The sequence below is a fragment of the Scardinius erythrophthalmus genome (assembly GCF_964197995.2).
Source record: "Scardinius erythrophthalmus genome assembly, chromosome: 1".
Taxonomy (NCBI): domain Eukaryota; kingdom Metazoa; phylum Chordata; class Actinopteri; order Cypriniformes; family Leuciscidae; genus Scardinius; species Scardinius erythrophthalmus.
In genome coordinates this window covers 39,722,487-39,740,997 of record NC_138221.1, presented here as the reverse complement: position 1 = coordinate 39,740,997, position 18,511 = coordinate 39,722,487, and the positions used below count along the sequence as shown (strand labels likewise).

The 18,511-nt window shown below is 34.5% G+C and overlaps 2 protein-coding genes across 3 annotated transcripts; both read right to left on the bottom strand.

Annotated features, from left to right (window-relative positions):
- Positions 1-663: 663 nt before the first annotated feature.
- Positions 664-8,231, bottom strand: LOC308694471 (hepatic lectin-like). Its single transcript, XM_081372021.1, has 7 exons — positions 6,329-8,231; positions 5,799-5,903; positions 3,978-4,040; positions 3,807-3,890; positions 3,432-3,568; positions 2,818-2,936; positions 664-1,888 (listed from the first exon to the last, which is right to left on the bottom strand). The coding sequence occupies exons 1-7, from the start codon at positions 6,504-6,506 to the stop codon at positions 1,735-1,737; spliced, it is 840 nt and encodes a 279-aa protein (XP_081228147.1). The 5' UTR covers positions 6,507-8,231; the 3' UTR covers positions 664-1,734.
- Positions 8,232-10,189: 1,958 nt separating this feature from the next.
- Positions 10,190-13,491, bottom strand: LOC308694482 (C-type lectin domain family 17, member A-like). 2 transcript variants are annotated; one of them, XM_081372032.1, is made up of 7 exons: positions 13,406-13,491; positions 12,632-12,736; positions 12,498-12,560; positions 12,340-12,375; positions 11,977-12,113; positions 11,533-11,657; positions 10,190-11,418 (listed from the first exon to the last, which is right to left on the bottom strand). In XM_081372032.1, exons 1-7 carry the CDS (start codon positions 13,470-13,472, stop codon positions 11,268-11,270), a joined length of 684 nt encoding a protein of 227 aa, XP_081228158.1. In that variant the 5' UTR covers positions 13,473-13,491; the 3' UTR covers positions 10,190-11,267. The 2 variants fall into 2 exon arrangements, with proteins under 2 accessions (XP_081228158.1, XP_081228159.1); XM_081372033.1 differs by lacking the exon at positions 12,632-12,736.
- Positions 13,492-18,511: the final 5,020 nt, after the last annotated feature.

The window sequence follows — 18,511 nt, the reverse complement described above, 5'->3', positions numbered from 1 at the left end:
ATGAAAAACATTTATTTAAATTAAACTTAAGCAATTCATTCAAGTTAAATAGACACCATTGATTCAAGTTAGATGTTCAGTACATGGTTGCTTCTATTGGGTTTTACTTGTTTCGCTCTGGACTGGAACCACTGTCCATGATTGAATCATGTTCAGCCATAGAGCTATTTTTTTGGGTAAAAGACATTTCACTGTTATATTTGCACAACAGCATCATTAGTTGCACAATAGCATCATTGGCTGCATCTGAAATACTGCTTCTAGTTTTTAACCCCCAATCTCTATATCACCACTGGTCACATGTATATGAAATGTTTTGTTTGTCCAGTTAATTTGTCCGCAGTTCAAATTTAGTCAAACCCTCATATCACCTTTCAAGATTCATACTTCATCCAAAGGTATTTGCAAATGCTGTGGGTTATTCTTTGCTTTATTATTGAATAACATCTGTAATTACTCTCAGTATTATCAGTTAATAATTATACTCAATTATCCTTTATTTAAATCATTGAACTGCGAATTCAAACTTACTCTTCATAAATTAAATTCACATCTTTGTACTGAAGCAGCAGTGGATTCCAATCCACCCCTTCAGTTTACTGTGAGGGGTTAACAGTTTAGGACCCAAGGACCAGATGTTTAAAAGAAGACCCGGAGTCAGAATTATAAAGAATTGAAGAAAAGTTTTACTGAAGATAGTTTGCAGTTTCCTCAGCAGAAGTCGGCTTCAAGACTCACACAGGAGTTCATAGGCCGCCCCGCTTACAGTTACAAAGATCAAAGCAGTTATACCATTTCCAAGGTCTAAGCCATACGTCTTTGCTTCAGGTTGAATGATTCTGATTGGCTAAGAAATAGATAAACATAGTAATTTTCCACACATATACAGACTGAAGCATATCTCCATCGATTATGCAGCTGACACTCGGACCCAGAAGTTATAGGCACGTCGTGACCTTCCTGGTCGCAGATTTGGGTTGCTGGGCGCCAGCATGTCCCGAACAACAACTCAGTCATTCTCCAATAATGCCAGTGGTTCCTTAACCTGTAAGCAAGAAGACTAACACACACACCGACACAGCTTTTCCAAGGTTGGATCAGGCTCTAACTATAAACAGGAGAGTCCTCTCAAAACATCAAGATAATGCGTTCTTTCTCTCAAGGAGAGCTACACTTTAGTCTAACTGGAAAGTAAGGCTTTAACAAAGAAATGGTCCCTTAAACTATTGGCTTCAATGACCCCTATATGTTTTAACACATTGATTGAAAAACTTTCTCAAACACAAAACAAGTCCCTATTTCATTTCTGGAAGCCGGGCTAAATCAGCATATCAAATACAGACATTAGAGACTACATGGAAAGAACATTCCAGTAATCACACTGGTAACTCCTATAAAGTAAAATCTCCAGAGAAGTCATTCAACTCATTTGATATTTAGAAGGAAAAATATTGATTAATACATTGATTATAATCACTCATTACAAATATACATTGAAGCAGCAGTGGATTCCAATCCACCCTCTTCTGTATAGGACTTGTATGGCTTCTCCTGTTTATTTAAGGCAGTTTACATTTTCATGATCAAGCTTTTTTTTCCCTTCATAACTATACTTTTATTCTGCTTTATAATTCTGCTTTATTGTTTACATAATTTTTTTAATGTCCTTTTTTACTTTATCATCTTTATTTTTATTGTCTGTAGGGGGCTTGCAGAAAGAAATATAAACATTTATTAAGAGCATGGAATCTCGCAAATGCTTCTCTCCTTCCTCAAGCACAAAACATCTCCCCACTTCGAGTCAGCCGTTCGTCCATTCAATACAACACAATCTTCCCCCAGAGGATTGTCCGCTGATTTGTGATCATCAGGGGGCACTGCCCATAATCTGACAAAGAAATAAAAAAAATCAATCAATAAATAAATTAATCATTTAGGGAATGCTCGTTTTTTTTATTTAAGGGGCTACCGGAGGAGTTTTGAGATCTATAGTCAAAATAGACTTGACCCTCCATTCGCCAGCAATACATTTTTCATACGACCTTCCAAAATGATTGTGAAAAAAGGCATGACCCTCCCCGATAATTTATTGATTACTTCTGTACTGGTTTGCGCTTGGCAAAGATGATCAGATAGCCATTGTTTTTTTTTACAACCATGACAAACGACTTACGCCGTTTCACACATAGCCTACTCCGTGTGCAGTGCGTGTGCGGTGCAGGAGCAGCAGGCGCTATAGTGCTTTCACATATGCAGCGTTTGCAGTGCGTAACTGATCCGTGGCTGTACCACAAACACATACATCACTATTTGTATTTCAAATCCAGAAGTTATCAGCAACTTTTATAAAAAAAAAGTATGTCAGCATTGCGATTCTCTTTGTACACATACACTCTTTAATAGACGTTTAAACACAATTTAAACAACGTTTTATTCAATGCTACTTCTATATATATTTATATATTAAGTTGCTCAAGCAAGTGGTAAAATATATAGCCTACTATATACAAAAACAGCCGACTCTTGTGCCTTTTCTTTTGCATTTAAATTTTAATACAATAAATCTTGCATGTCACAACAAGAACTTGTTTTGCTGTTTTCATGAATACAAAATTTAGGTGACCCTCGCCCTAGACTAAAAAATGTTGGATGACCCTCCCATCAACAAAGAATAAAAAGACATGACCCTCCCCTATTTTCCTCCGGTGGTCCATCCCATAAATACAAATGGTCCCTTAGAGTGTAAAGCTGCATAGAAATGTATCATACATATCATATGATACATTTATTAACACAGACATTTAAAATAATACTTGCCCAAGATCATCCTTGGTGTCGTCCACCCACAGCCAGACACCTTCATTGCGGCTATCAGTCAGACCAATCCAATATAATGTTTGTGCGGCAATAATGCGAATTTGGTTTGCAAGAAGTTTCTACAATAGAAAGTTCTGTCATTAAACTCTAGACGGCGCAGACTAATAGGTCCTTAACTATTAGCCTGCGCCAATCTCACATCATTCTCAATAGGGAACAGCTGATTGATTACTCCTGTATCAGTAGCCAATAATCTTGCTGCTCAACCTTCAAATACTTGGTTAGCATCTTAGCAGTGCAGTGCACTTTCAGAAACCCTCCACCTTCCCCAGCTCCACTTGTATAGATCTGCTACAGGTAATTCATGTACACTATATTGTACAGCAGCAGCAGCATGTCTTACATGCTCACAGCAGCGTGTCGTGTATTGGCAGTAGTAAGTCCCGTACTTGCTCTTCAGCAGCAATAATCAACAACTCTGTTCATTACCATGCCAAACATTCCTAGTTGTCAAGACTGACAGAGATTATTTCATCTGCAGCTTGTTTCATTTAAGTTCAATGTACACCTTTCATCTTAAAAGAAATGTTCTAATGATTACATATTATATGTACCTGCTCCTCACTGCTGTTGATGATGACCAGGTCTCCACCCAGATCCTGACAGCGTTCTCTGCTGCTGTCCCAGTCCATGGTATCATTGGAGAAAACATAGAATCTGCCCTTGTCCTGGACCCACTTCGCAGGGAAATCTTGCGGGACAGTTTTTGAATGTTCAATATCAGTGCATAATCAGTAAATTACATTTTGAATTATTCAATATAGTGTGGGGTACAAAACTGTTCTGTGTAACAGTGTACATTTTTTTTTATTCTGACTTATTCTGCAGCTGACTCTACATGTCTGAAAATATTCCAGTGTTTATTAAAATATTTGATGTATGTTTCTAATGTGTTTATACATAAGAGCATAAGTAATGAATTGACTTGCTTTTTTTTGAACACTGCTGTACTTTGGACCTGTTTTCCATGTCCTTGTGAAAGATCTGTTTGATTTGAGCATTGTCGTCAACATCTAACATAAAAACAAAGAAAATTAAAAATGTTATTCTGCATAAACATACTGTTTTATGTAAAAAGAGAGAATGTGGAGTTCGTCTACCTGAATTAGAGCAGTGTGTTACTGGTTCACAACTCAAAAGCTGTTCTGGGCCACTGCTGTAATCTGTAATACAAATAAGATCACATATTACATTACAGATTTCGTATTACAATATATTTACAGTAGTAAGTATTTAACTATTTTGAACTTCTATGTAGAAGTTGTATAAAAATGCATGAGAGTTAGAAGACTGTGTCACACGTGCTATTTGTGCAATTGATTTGAGTTGTCTAAATTAGAGTTTTTTACCCACAGTTTAGAGACTAAATGAATAACAAAAGTTTTTTATAGGTTCATAAAACGTTGTGTAGTCAATAGGAAACTACAGAAAACCATTACAAAACAATTTATTGCCAGATAGAACAGAAAATAATATTGTAAAAATCCATTATTATCTGAACAAAGAGTGGAATAAACACAAATCATTTCAATGTGTTGTGTGAAAATATATACACTACCAGTCCAAAATTTTGGATTGGTATGGTTTTTGATGTTTTTAAAATAAGTCTCTTCTGTTCACATAGGCTGCATTTATTTGATAAAAAAAAAAAACAGCAATATTGTGAAATATTATTACAATTTAAAAGAGCTGTTTTCTATGTGAATATATAGTAAAGCGATGCTCAAGAAATATTTATCATTATTATCAATGTTGAAAACAGTTGTGTACATTTTTTTTTCAGGATTCTTTGATTAATAGAAAGTTCAAAAGAACTTTTCCACCGCATTTATCTGAAATAGGATCTTAACATTATAAATGTCTTTACTGTAACTTTTGATCAATTTAATTCATCCTTGATGAATAAAAGTATTGATTTCTTTTATTTCTTTCCCCCAAAATATAAAATAGAAATTCTTATAAATGCTGTTCTTTTGAACTTTCTATTCATCAATGAATCCTGAAATAAAAATGTAAATAGACACATAGGAAACAATTATTTTAAATGATAATAATATTTCACAATATTACTACTGTATTGTTGTTGTTGTTTTGTTTTTAATCAAATAAATGCAGCCTTGGTGAGCAGAAGAGACTTTTTTCAAAAACATTAACAATCTTACCAATCCTTTTTTACACAAATTACAACTGTCCCTCACTTGTGGCATCATTTCATTAAAATTTTGCCACAAATACATTTTTATCAAAGTGAGTGTACTTGTTCACTAAGGAGATAATAGTGTCAGTGAAGAACATGTTTGGGTAACACTTTACAATAAGGTTTCATTAGTTAACATTAGATAATGCACTAACTAACGTGAACTAACAATGACCAATACATTTATTACAATATTTATTAATCTTTGTTAATGTTAGTTAATACAAATACAGCTGTTCATTGTTTATTCATGTTAGTTCTCTGTGCATTAACTAATGTTAACAAATACAACATTTGATTTTAATAATGTATTAGTAAATGTTGAAATTAACATGCTGTAGAAGTATTGTTCATTCTTCATGTAGCTAATTTTAAAGGTATAGCGGAGGATCTTTCCAAATTTTAGATAAGACCCGCCCTCTCCACTTTTTGAAAAGTTTGATTGATTCACCAGAATGATTGACAATTAGGAGGACCAATAGTTTAGGTTACCCACCAGGAAGTAAAACATCCTCCGCTATACCTTTAACTAATGAAACCTTATTGTAAAGTGTTACCCATGTTTGAAATTAGTCATGTGAGGAAAATATAGCTGGACTGTTGCAAATGTAAAAAATAATAATAATAAAAAAAATACTACTGCTACTACTACTACTAATGATAATTAAATGCAATGCATGCAGTCAACATACATGATGTGCACATGTAACATGAGGATACTCACACAGGTAAGCCAACGCTGCATTCGCCAGCAGAGACAGCAAGAGGAGAACAGAGAGAAGAACTACCATACAGACACCATCTCTCTTATCATTGACACACTCCTTTTCTGAAAATACATTATTAGTAGAGAAATGAATAGCCTTTGAAATAAAGAAGTAAATAAACAAATTATCTCTCTTATCAGCATATGAAGAGTTCAGATGCAAAAACCTCTAAGTGCCATCTGAAATTTTCTTCTAGAATGATCATTTTTATCAAGCTCTTTTATTTAAGTTCAGTAATTTCACTTAAATGGCAATTAATAGGTAATTTTCATTGCCATTTAGGTGAAATTACTGAACTTAAATATACGAGCTTCATAAAAATATTCATTCTAGAAAAAAAATTCAGATGGCACTTAGAGGCTTTTGCATCTGAACTCTTCATATATATATTAATAATAATAATAAATCAATAAAATAAAAAGTTAAAGTAAAATGAAGCTGCTGAAACAATTAATTTGCAAAAATAAAGTTCCGAAATAGCACTTACTTCTATTTTCATGAGCTGGTCTTGAGATGGCTCTCGGAATAGTGTTGGAATAAATAGCTTCAGGCATGTTCTGCAAGTAAAGAAATGAGAACTGACGAGAGGATCTGGTTAATTCTGGCTGGGGGTTAGTAGTCATAGATATATATCTATGGTTAGTAGTGATGTTTCCTGCCATCATTTCCTGTCACTTGGTTATTAGTTGGGGGCATCATCTCAAACAATGACTGATAAAAGATTATCTGTGGTCAATTGGAATCTTACTCTAATTCCACATTGATGTAATATGTTACATTAGATAGAAACATGCTAAAGCGTTACTTTTTCATCCCTTTCTTACTGAACTGTAGGCCTCTTGCTGTACACAGTGCACACAAATAGGCATGATGGTGATAAAACAGCAGCAGCAAGCACAGACCTTTAGACAAACAAAAAACATTCATCAATACATGTCACTAGTCATTGTTAGTTTAGTTTCATTCTCATGGACTTTGAGTTTGTTTATCATCCGTCACCTGTTTCCTTTGTGGAAGTTTACCGCTCTTATCATTTACCACGGTATTTCATTTGATCATCACACCTGTTACTGTTTAGTTCATCATCATTGCCTACTTAAGTTGTCTGTTCATTGTCAGCTATTGTTTGTGTGTAGACATGCTGTGTTGGATTATCTGAGTTTATTATTTTATTAAATACCTTTGGATTGGAACTTTTGATGACATGTTGGTTACTTGCCAACATATCCAGTTGTTTAGATAACGGTTATTACTGTAAACATGAGGAGCTTTTGTCGGATCTTTTGGATCTTGGCATTCTTATTGTAGAGAAGACTATAAACAGACTGTACCTAATTGTGTTTTCACTGTTGTGCTTGTATTGGTTGGGAAAAAAACAACTGATCACAAAAAGATAAATGAAAAATAACAATAGTTCCCTCTTATATATCTTAGTAAAATATACTTGATTCAATTATTTTTTAATGAATTTGACTGTGATGGGCATAATACAAATGCTTTACACTGTAAAAAAATATGATCAATAATTTATGACAACATATGAGTTAAAGCAGTACAATTGCTTTAACTCATCAATTAAGGCCAGTTTAATGTAATTCACAGTTAAAATGACTAAAACATCAAAGTTGATTGTAAAATATAAGGCAACTTTTGCAGTTTACAAATGATGATTGCAATAAACGGCATTCCTCCATATTTTCAACTTGGTTTTCAATGAAAGCATGAACGAAATATAAAATAAATAAGATGTCCAGTAAATATGAATTTTGAAATATCAGTAACAACGTATTCCACAGGTCTTCCAACGAAGCTCAATTTTGAAAACATTAAAGGGTTAGTAGACACAAAAATGAAAATTGTTATTAATCCCTCACCCTCATGCCTTTCGTTCAAGTCTAAATAATATGGAAGCCCGTTTCCGCCACATTGAGTAAAAAAAAAAGATTCTTTAAGTCATAATAATGAAAAACTTTCTCATAATAATGACTTAACATCTCGTAATAATGAGAAACTTTCTCATCATAATGACTTAACATCTCGTAATAATGAGAAACTTTCTTGTAATAATGAGAAACTTTCTCGTAATAATGAGAAACTTTCTCGTAATAATGACTTAACATCTCGTAATAATGAGAAACTTTCTTGTAATAATGAGAAACTTTCTCGTAATAATGAGAAACTTTCTCGTAATAATGACTTAACATCTCGTAATAATGAGAAACTTTCTCATAATAATGACTTAACATCTCGTAATAATGAGAAACTTTCTCGTAATAATGACTTAACATCTCGTAATAATGAGAAACTTTCTCGTAATAATGACTTAACATCTCGTAATAATGAGAAACTTTCTCGAAATAATGACTTAACATCTCGTAATAATGAGAAACTTTCTCGTAATAATGACTTATTTTCTCGCACTTCTGCGCATGCGCAAAGCAGCGGAGCAGAAGGGCGTGCCGCACTAGCGACATCCGCTGGTCAAAGTCGTGTAAATGCATCACAGCAAACTTGGCACGCTCTGCAAAACAGTTGTTTTCATTAAAATCTACTAAGATCTACTAAGTGCAATCTGTAGTATAATTAAATAACATCATCAGTAGGCCTATATCTTCCATACTTTTCCATGCGCACGATAAGGTGTGAAAGTGGAATGCAGAAGCAGGACGGTTACCATGGTAACGAAGGACGCCTGCTGATGCACACCGATGGAAATTGTTACATGAATTTAAAAAACTATCAGATTAAAGTTGGAATATTACATTTATTCGTCAAGTTTAAGTGTAACATCTTCATAAAATATATGGGTATGTGTGTTAATATAATGTATTATTATATGTATATGTATTTTGCAGATGCTAGGATATTTGATGTGCAGGTTCATCTGGAAGATATCAATACAAAAATCACCTTTAAGATGTTTATGGGACATTTACACATAAGTGGGCAGTGAAATGGGGGGAAACGCAAGGTCGAGACGTATTTTTAAAAGCTGAACTTCTTTTCAATTGAGCGCCGCGTTTTTAGAACGCCGTGTCATGCGCGAGACGCTGCAGAAGAGCGAGCATATGCATATAAGTCCGTCTAGTGCGCATATGCTTAGAAAAGCAATGAAAAAGCGCGTTCTGTATGAACGGACCCTTACACAGATTTCCAGATAAGTGTTCTTAAACAGATTTGGAAAGGTGTGCTGTCTTATCATTCCTCCGTCTATTTGAAATCCATGGATCACCCTTCTGCTGCTTGTTCATAGGGCCTACACAAAAATACAAATGAATATTACAAATGAATAAAAGACTATCTAGCTATGGAAGCCCGTCTCGTATACTGATCATTTATCATTAATGTTATTCACTGCAGAGCGTGCCAAGTTTGCTGTGATGCATTTATGCATTGACCAGCGGATGTCGCTAGTGTGGCACGCCTTTCTGCTCCGCTGCTTTGCGCATGCGTAGAAGTGCGAGAAAATAAGTCATTATTACGAGAAAGTTTCTCATTATTATGAGATGTTAAGTCATTATTATGAGAAAGTTTCTCATTATTACGAGAAAGTTTCTCATTATTACGAGATGTTAAGTCATTATTAAGAGAAGGTTTCTCATTATTACGAGATGTTAAGTCATTATTATGAGAAAGTTTCTCATTATTACGAGATGTTAAGTCATTATTTCGAGAAAGTTTCTCATTATTACGAGATGTTAAGTCATTATTAAGAGAAGGTTTCTCATTATTACGAGATGTTAAGTCATTATTATGAGAAAGTTTCTCATTATTACGAGATGTTAAGTCATTATTACGAGAAAGTTTCTCATTATTACGAGATGTTTAAGTCATAATTACGAGAAAGTTTCTCATTATTATGAGATGTTAAGTCATTATTATGAGAAAGTTTCTCATTATTACGAGAAAGTTTCTCATTATTACGAGATGTTAAGTCATTATTAAGAGAAGGTTTCTCATTATTACGAGATGTTAAGTCATTATTATGAGAAAGTTTCTCATTATTACGAGATGTTAAGTCATTATTTCGAGAAAGTTTCTCATTATTACGAGATGTTAAGTCATTATTAAGAGAAGGTTTCTCATTATTACGAGATGTTAAGTCATTATTATGAGAAAGTTTCTCATTATTACGAGATGTTAAGTCATTATTACGAGAAAGTTTCTCATTATTACGAGATGTTTAAGTCATAATTACGAGAAAGTTTCTCATTATTTTGAGATGTTAAGTCATTATTACGAGAAAGTTTCTCATTATTATGAGAAACTTTATCATTATTATGACATATTAAGTCATTATTATGAGAAACTTTCTCATTATTATGACTTAAAGAATCTTTTTTTTTTTACTCAACGTGGCGGAAACGGGCTTCCATAAAATTAAACCTGTTCATCATATAAAGCAATCAATTCTCTTCTGAAAATGTGGACTAAACCGCTCAATTGATATGGATTATTTTTACGATTTCATAATGACCTTTGTCAAAAGTGTCAAAGTGGTAGTTGCGTAGCTGTCAATGGAGGGACAAAAATCTCTTAGATTTCATTAAAAAGATCTTCATTTGTGTTCTGAAGAAGAATGAATGTCTTACATGAGGCATGAGGGTGAATAATTAAAGACCGAATTTTCATTTTTGGTGACCTATCCCTTTAAGCATAACACATGAGCAAAGTTTAGTGAGTCACTACCCAGGAGAATGGCTGCTGTAACCAAAAAACAAGGGAGAACAAACTAAATATTAATAACTGATTACATTGCAGTCAATGTATGCTTTATTTCCTGTGATCTTTTGTTTTTCTATGCCTTTTTTGTGTGATACAATAAAACCCATATTTAATTATATGCTGGAGTTTGCCTTTCTTGCCAAATGTTGTCATTTTAATACTAAAGCCAAGTTTAGTGTTTTCTTTTCCCAATATAACAAACTATTCATATTTTGATTTAGTCGAACCTGAAGTGTCATTAAGAGGAAATATTGTGCAAATATCCCCTTTTGGCCACTTCATATATATTGCGAGTCCTTTTACTTGAAGACTGTTGGTTGATCCACCAGGGGGCAAAAGACATGTTAAGATATTCTAAACATCTTAGAACTGGAGACGGGCCTCTACAAAAGATGTTAATTAGAGGTTTTAAAAAAGATTAAAATGATACATTTGGCATACACATTATAAGCACACATGCATTAGTGCTATTTCCGTTGTACATATTCACTCATGTCTTTACAATTCATGCTGTAAAGAAAGTGCATAATATTTTAAAGACAATGATATATGTACAATTGGACAGTGGATATTAAACAACAAAAAGAATGCAAATGTATTATTTATGAAGAGCTACACAGATTCCACAGTGTAATCCATAGATAGGCTATAAAATACATGAACAGTGATATTGAAAGTCACAAAAGACGTCTTAGCATTGATCAAGAACATGGAATCTCACAAATGCTTCTTTCCTTTTTCAAGCAAGAAATATCTCCCCATTTTTCTCCTCTTAAATATCCATTTAATACAGCACAGTCTTCACCCAAGGGATCATGTGTATCAGAATCATCAGGAGGGAAGATCCACCATCTGACAAGACAAAATAAGTGTGTAAAAAATGTCAAAAATCCATATGACCTTCAAATAACCATCAAACCGAGGCCATTTAAAGCACATCGGATTTCGAAATAAAACGGGACTTACGAGAGGTTGCTGTTTAAGGGGGTGTTGTCCACCCATAGCCAGGTCCCCTCAGTCTGGCGGTCAGTCAGACCAATCCAGTGGAGCACCGATGCCTTAGAAATGACTGTTTGCTGAGCAAGAAATTCCTAAAAAAGACATATGGCTCAAATATGACATTTAGCATGTACAGTGCAACCCAGGTAAAGTACTGTAGGCCTATAATTAGCAACCGAGTGTTTCATGCGGTTAATAAAGTGTTTTGCATGGGTTTTAGACCTATGCACCTTCTCGTTCAGAGTGGTTGCTGTCTCCAGTCAAAAGATGCCCACCCTTAGGTTTCTATAATATTTTGGTGCTTACAATCAGAATCGCAGAAAATTAGATCATTCATTGTCCATGAAACTCTACAAGCAATCATAGCTTTAACAAAACCACAAATTATTTAAGTTATAGTTCTCTATGGACCTGCTCCTCACTGCTGTTGATGATGACCAGGTCTCCACCCAGATCCTGACAGCGTTCTCTGCTGCTGTCCCAGTCCATGGTATCATTGGAGAAAACATAGAATCTGCCCTTGTCCTGGACCCACTTCTCTGGCAAACCTGAAGTGACAGGTTATTCTGTTTTTATTTATATGTGCAAAAATTCTCATTGAACAGCAGAATTAATAATTGCCCAGTTTAAAGAAACATACAAACATGTACATCCGATAAACATAAAAAATTGCTGTTAACTAGAACATACACAGAGAAAACACATAGTAGCACACATGATGATTATAATGCCTTACACATGCCAAATATGTTGAATGGCCATAATATGACATACCTTTATAAGTACAAGGGAGTGATGGCTTGTTAACTTCTGCGGTTGTGTTAGTGTATAGAGGAAATGTTTAAAAAGTCAATCAATTAATTTAAATGATAAATGAATTAGATATGAAATACTTTGATAAATAATGGAATAAGAAAATGTGTTTTACAAACCTAGGTTTGAGCTGTTTGTCACTGGCTCACATCCCATTAACTGATTTGTGTCATTGGTGTAATCTGTGAAGCATAAAATAGTATTGAGAAACAGTGCAAACACAACTGATACTCTGACACATGAGGATACTCACACAGGTAAGCCAAAACTGCATTTGCCAGCAGAGACAGGAAGAGGAGAACAGAGAGAAGAACTACCCTACAGTCACCATCTCTCTTTTCGTTGACACACTCCTTTTCTAAAAAAATACATTATAAGTAGAGAAATTAATAGCCTTTGAAATAAATAAGTAAATAAGCAAAGCACTAGTTCTCTAAGGCATTTTGTGTCAGGCAGATCGCGGGTTATTTTGGCCAACCAAACACTGTCAACTCTCATTCCCAAAAGGGGGTCCCACAGGGTCATGTCATGAGCCCGTTGAAATAATCATCCTTGCACACAACTCCAGCTTCAACTCCTTCATAAAGCTTGCCGAGAATGCATTTTAGCAAAGGAATTGCATTTTTGAAAATAATTTGGATTCACATCATTAGAAAGAAAGAAAAAAGTGTATAGCCTATATATATTCAACTATAATTGTATTACAAGATTTTTCATTCTGGAATTAATTTTGTAAAAAGGACATGCATTATGGTGTTGAAAGCACCACAAAGTTTTATGACTTCTCAGATTTAAAACGTGAATGATGTTGAGTGCTAAACATGAAGAGAAAGAAAATCAATCAAATAACAGAAAACCTTTAATGTTAAGGTCATAACACTGATGGAAATTACAAATCTAAACAATACCAATATATTAATTCTATGTAATTGCTGAAACATATTCATTCACATCTGATTTTCTAGGCACATTTCAAACTTACCAAGATTATATAAAATATAAATTAGGGTGGGAAAAAAGCACTTACGTTGATCTTTCTCTGTTGATCTTGAATCGTGATTTTGCAAAGAGTTTATGTAAATATTTTCAGGCATTTTGAGCCTACTGCTGATTTTCAAATAGAGAACTGTTCTGATTTGACTTGGTATATGAGGGCTTCAGCTGCTTTCATCATTTCCTGTCGTCATTTCCTGTCAGAAGGTTATTAGGTGTTGTTGGAGATTTTCCTTTGCCTCATGTAAAAGTCTGTATTGCTGTGTTAAATCAGGTCAAAGGGTCTGTGAGGATGGAAACGTACCTAACAAGCTCAGAGAGAAGATGGATGATAAGATGGTACTAAAAACATGTTGATTAAAAATGATGGATGGCACTAGGACATTGCAGGTGCAGGGAATCATGTTACCTGAGATATTTTTTTAAAAATGGGTGTGGCCAAAGACTTTTTCACCAATAAAGAGATGTCTCCGGGAAAGAGGATTCTAAAGGTAACAGATCTCAAGGCAGAGCAAAAAAGAAAAAGATAGCTGATTGGCTACCTAGTGATGAGAAAAGGTATAAGACTATTGCAAGTCAGATGTACAGGTGTCCAGCTGGCATTTCACTTTGTTGCTTGTCAATAAAGTTAATTCTTCTGAGACCTGGAACTTCGACTCTGAGAAATTCTTTGAGACCCGATTTGAGGACTTTGAATTTGCCACAACAGAGTTTGGGATATACAAATCCATTTAGGGTTATAGTTTTAATTTATCTGTAGTTTTATTCTCTAACATTTTTACATTGTCAGAGATAACATCAGTTTATCAGTGACTCATACAGTTTGCCTATGTGATATTGAACTCTCTCTTACACACGCACGCATGCACATAATTATTCACAAATGCACAAACACACGATTGCATTGAAATATTTAAAGGCAGATCTATTACCTGCAAATATACAACAATAGTGTAATTACAAACATCTCTGCACAGCTCTGGTTGTTATTCAGGTGGAGCACTCTCAGATTTGAATGGCAAGGTGTTGTTCTAATATTCGGCTAGCTGTAAATAGCAACATTAGCAAGATAAGAAAATACTAGTTTGCCATCACTTACTGTACAGACTAGGGTACAACGGAAGAAAGTAAATGCAAACAATCTGAAACTTCCCATTTCTATCCATAATTATGCAATTTGAATTCCTGTTTGTGGTATTTTGTGAACCAATATGATTGTCAGTCACCAAGTAACACAATTTCACAATGGTTATTTTGTGCAGGGAATGAGGGATTTCTGAAACACATATGCTGAATCAGCAACACTTTGAAGCAGTCACAAGACATTTATAACAATGGCCAATGAGACTTAATAATCCTTCTAAACTGAAATGATACTCTTTTGCAAGATTCTTGCAAACAGTGTCAGCAAAATGATATACCAACATACCCTTTGAGTAACCATTATAATGGAAAACTAGGGTGTTTTGTAACACTTTTTTACTTTAAAAGTATGTTTTTGTACTGTATTTTAAACTTTGATAACATTTCCCATATTTTTTTTGCCACAAATTTAAGCCGTTTTGAAAACTAAAACCTGCCTACATTAATAAATTTAAGATATTTTAAAGAAAGAGTAAAATAAACTATAATTAAATATGGCATTTTACTATTTTTGTATGAGATTTATAAAAATCCACAGTGCCTATTGCTGAAAAACATCAATATATTAATATAATTCACACATTATTTTACATTAATTCTACCTGTGCATACTACGTACCTACTATAGTAATTATAAAGACTGGGCAATAACAATATAATATAAAAACCCTAAACCTAACCTTAAATCTTGTATCTTCTATTACTCTAGTACTTTCTTGGTTAAGTACACTCTAAGTGCATATACTATAAAATAAATTGCAACCAGAAAATACCATACATAAATATAAATTAAGATGTAACAAAAATGAATCAATTCTAGTTAATTCATATGAGATGCTAGCCTAGAAATGTAGACGCACCCTAGCGGCAGCAAAATGTATTTTGCAGCCAGGGCAGTCTAGCAACTCTCCATTGACTTTCAAGCTGCAAAAACCTAAATTGGGTCAGGCCAATCACGTCGTGTATAGAGTAGGCGGGGCGGGCTTAACATAATGACGACAGAGTTGCGACGGTTCCCTGCCACTTGAAAACAAAGAATGACGGCTGCTGATGGAGAACAGTCTTTCGAATCGGCTTTGGCCGCGACTCTGGAGGACTTGGAGTTAAGCTTTTCTTTGAGAAAAGAGCATAGAACGGCACTTAAGTCATTCTTAAAAAAAGGAAGATGTGTTCGTAGTTTTGCCGGCCATATATGGCAAAAGTTGAATCTATCAACTAGCTCCGCTGTTGGGAAAACGCTCTGGTTGGTTGAGCCAGAGAATGTCTAATAAGGCCGGTTAACTCTGTTTGAAGCGCTGTCCTATTGCGTGCAGAGGGAATTTGAAAGACAGCCGTTTATCCCGCCCCTCGGATTGAGCCGTGACTATGGTGAGTTGCCGACCCAACATCTTGATGTAGGTCTGGCTTTCCAGGCAAATGAGATGCATTAATTACAAAGCAATAAGCACAGTAATAATAATACCACTGAAACGAGCAGAATCAGAAGACATCATTGATAATCATTAATCAATGCTTAAGCAATATTAAGACTACTTTGAAGTGTTCACTCAAGTGATTCTTAAGGGGAATATGGGAAAAAAGTGTAGTCTGTTTAAGTTATTAAAAAATGGAAATTGCAGTCTTTTCTTCCCTATTGTGACAGGAAGTACATATACAATATATATATATATATATATATATATATATATATATATATATATATATATTACACACACATACATATATGATTGAAACAGCTTCTCGAACAAGAACAAATGTTCAAAAAATGTTCAAAAAGATTGTCCTGCCCTCACGCCAGTATATGTCATCGAAAAAATGATGTGCACAGATAAATCATGTATAATAAATACTGCAATATTCCATTAAAAATAAGAATCGTCAATTTTTATTTCATTGTGACTTTAAACTGTCATGGACATGTGATCAATCAGCATGACACCTCTGGTCTTTCATCGTTCATTTATTTGCACTGAACTAAGAAAACAGAATATTATGAGTGCAATAGCAGACAATGTGGATTTCATCCACCTGATTTTGAGAAGTTTGTTTCTGTCCCACATCCCATTAACTGATCTGTTCCACTGCTGTAAGCTGTAAAAACAAAAAAATAATCAGGAATACTATGAAAATAATGCCTAGTGTAAAAGTAAAAATGTACCACAGGGTTTCATTTGTGTGTATATGAAATTTGCAGGTACTCACACAGGTATGACAACACACCATTAGCCAGCAGAGACAACAAGAGGAGAACAGTCAGAAGAACCCGGATACTAATACTTGATCTGTTACCTACAGAATACACATTAAACATGTATAAAAAGAGACATTTGAGTTTGGGTTTTATCGCTTTTCCAATGATTAATATTCAGTAATATTATCCGCTGACTGCATTGACACTATTGTATTAGAACAAAACTTAAACTGAACTGAGCTGGATAATGACACCACTGTTTTATGTAGAGCTGCTTTATAGCTGGATTGAACTCGTTTCATATTGATCACGCAGTTATTGAACTGAACTGAACCAACACTGAACTGACTTGAATAATAACAGACACTATTGACTGCGTAGAGCTGCTTTACAGCAGATTTTGAATTTGTCTCATTTGAATAAGTTTGCTTCTGTGAAGCTGTTTGAAACAATCTGTATTGAATAAAAGTGACTTGACAATGTAAGAGCCTTTAGGAAGGATATATTGTGAATAATCTTCATATTGGCATGATAAAACATCTGATTTAAAAACATCAAATATAAGATGATTGAAGCTTGACAACAATATGCATAATGAAACAATGCAGAGTAAGTAGATTATCACTGTAGCTTTCTAATATGACATGCTCACACAATGTAACAGTTTATGCACAAATGAAAAACAGCAGGAATCACTTACATTCAAATGTAGCCTCGGGCCTCTCTTTGGAAAGTGGTGCAGTATTACTGTAAATATGATCAGCCATCTTGTATTTGTTCATGATCATCAGAAAAAAGTGATGAATTCAAGCAAAGATGGCAGGTGTTGAAATGCTCTGATTTCAGATACTGCACTGTATCTCTCTCTCTCTCTCACACACATACACACTCCTGTTAGACGGCAGTGAACAGGAGGAAGTGGGACTATTTACAGCTTTTGTCTGTTAAATAGTGGTTAGAAGTGAATCTGTCTCGAAATGAACAATATTTTAGTGTCAGATCTAAATATGTTCACATCTAGTTTCTTGTCTAAATGTGTCAATGCAGTCCTTATTAGTATGATTCAGCTGAGACCACACTAACATTTTAAGCATAACCACTTCCTGCTCTGGGTCCGAATCTGTAGAACAGAGTGCAAACCCCCTCTTTCTACACTCACATTCACAACCTACACAATGACACTTCTATTATGCTAAACTACAGAGATCAACGGCTAGACAGCAAGTAAGATATTTTGGTAAGATGTAAAGTGATTTTATAATAATACTGAGTCACAAGCATGCAAAAAAAAGACAATAAATACACACCCTAGTCCAGAAACCTTAAGTCATTTCGGATGAACTATAAGTACGTGTTATCCTGTACTTAACTGTATTGGTTATTGTGGTACTAAAGCAATATTTCAGTCAGCAATACACCTAAAGTTTGCGTACCGTGTTTTTTTCACAGTTCACTAACTAAGTAAAGAGTGGTAGGAGAGTTACACATCGTCATGTTCATGAAGGATTGAAATAAATCAGGCAGTTTCCACTAGTCTGGCTCTAGGGTCTATAACAGGCACATCTACAATACAAAGCTGCAATATCGAACATTAAACTGCTGCTTGCTTAAATCATGAGGTTTAACAGAACAACGCATCTCATCGACGCGACTGAGGTTTTGATTGATCTTGGACATGGTTAGACTTAAAATTTCCCACACAAAGAACCAAAAATACATGTGAATAGGAAATAACACCATGAGTGAAAACATGTGAGATCAATCGATCACAGGCCACAAACTCTGAAATAATACACCACAAACCCA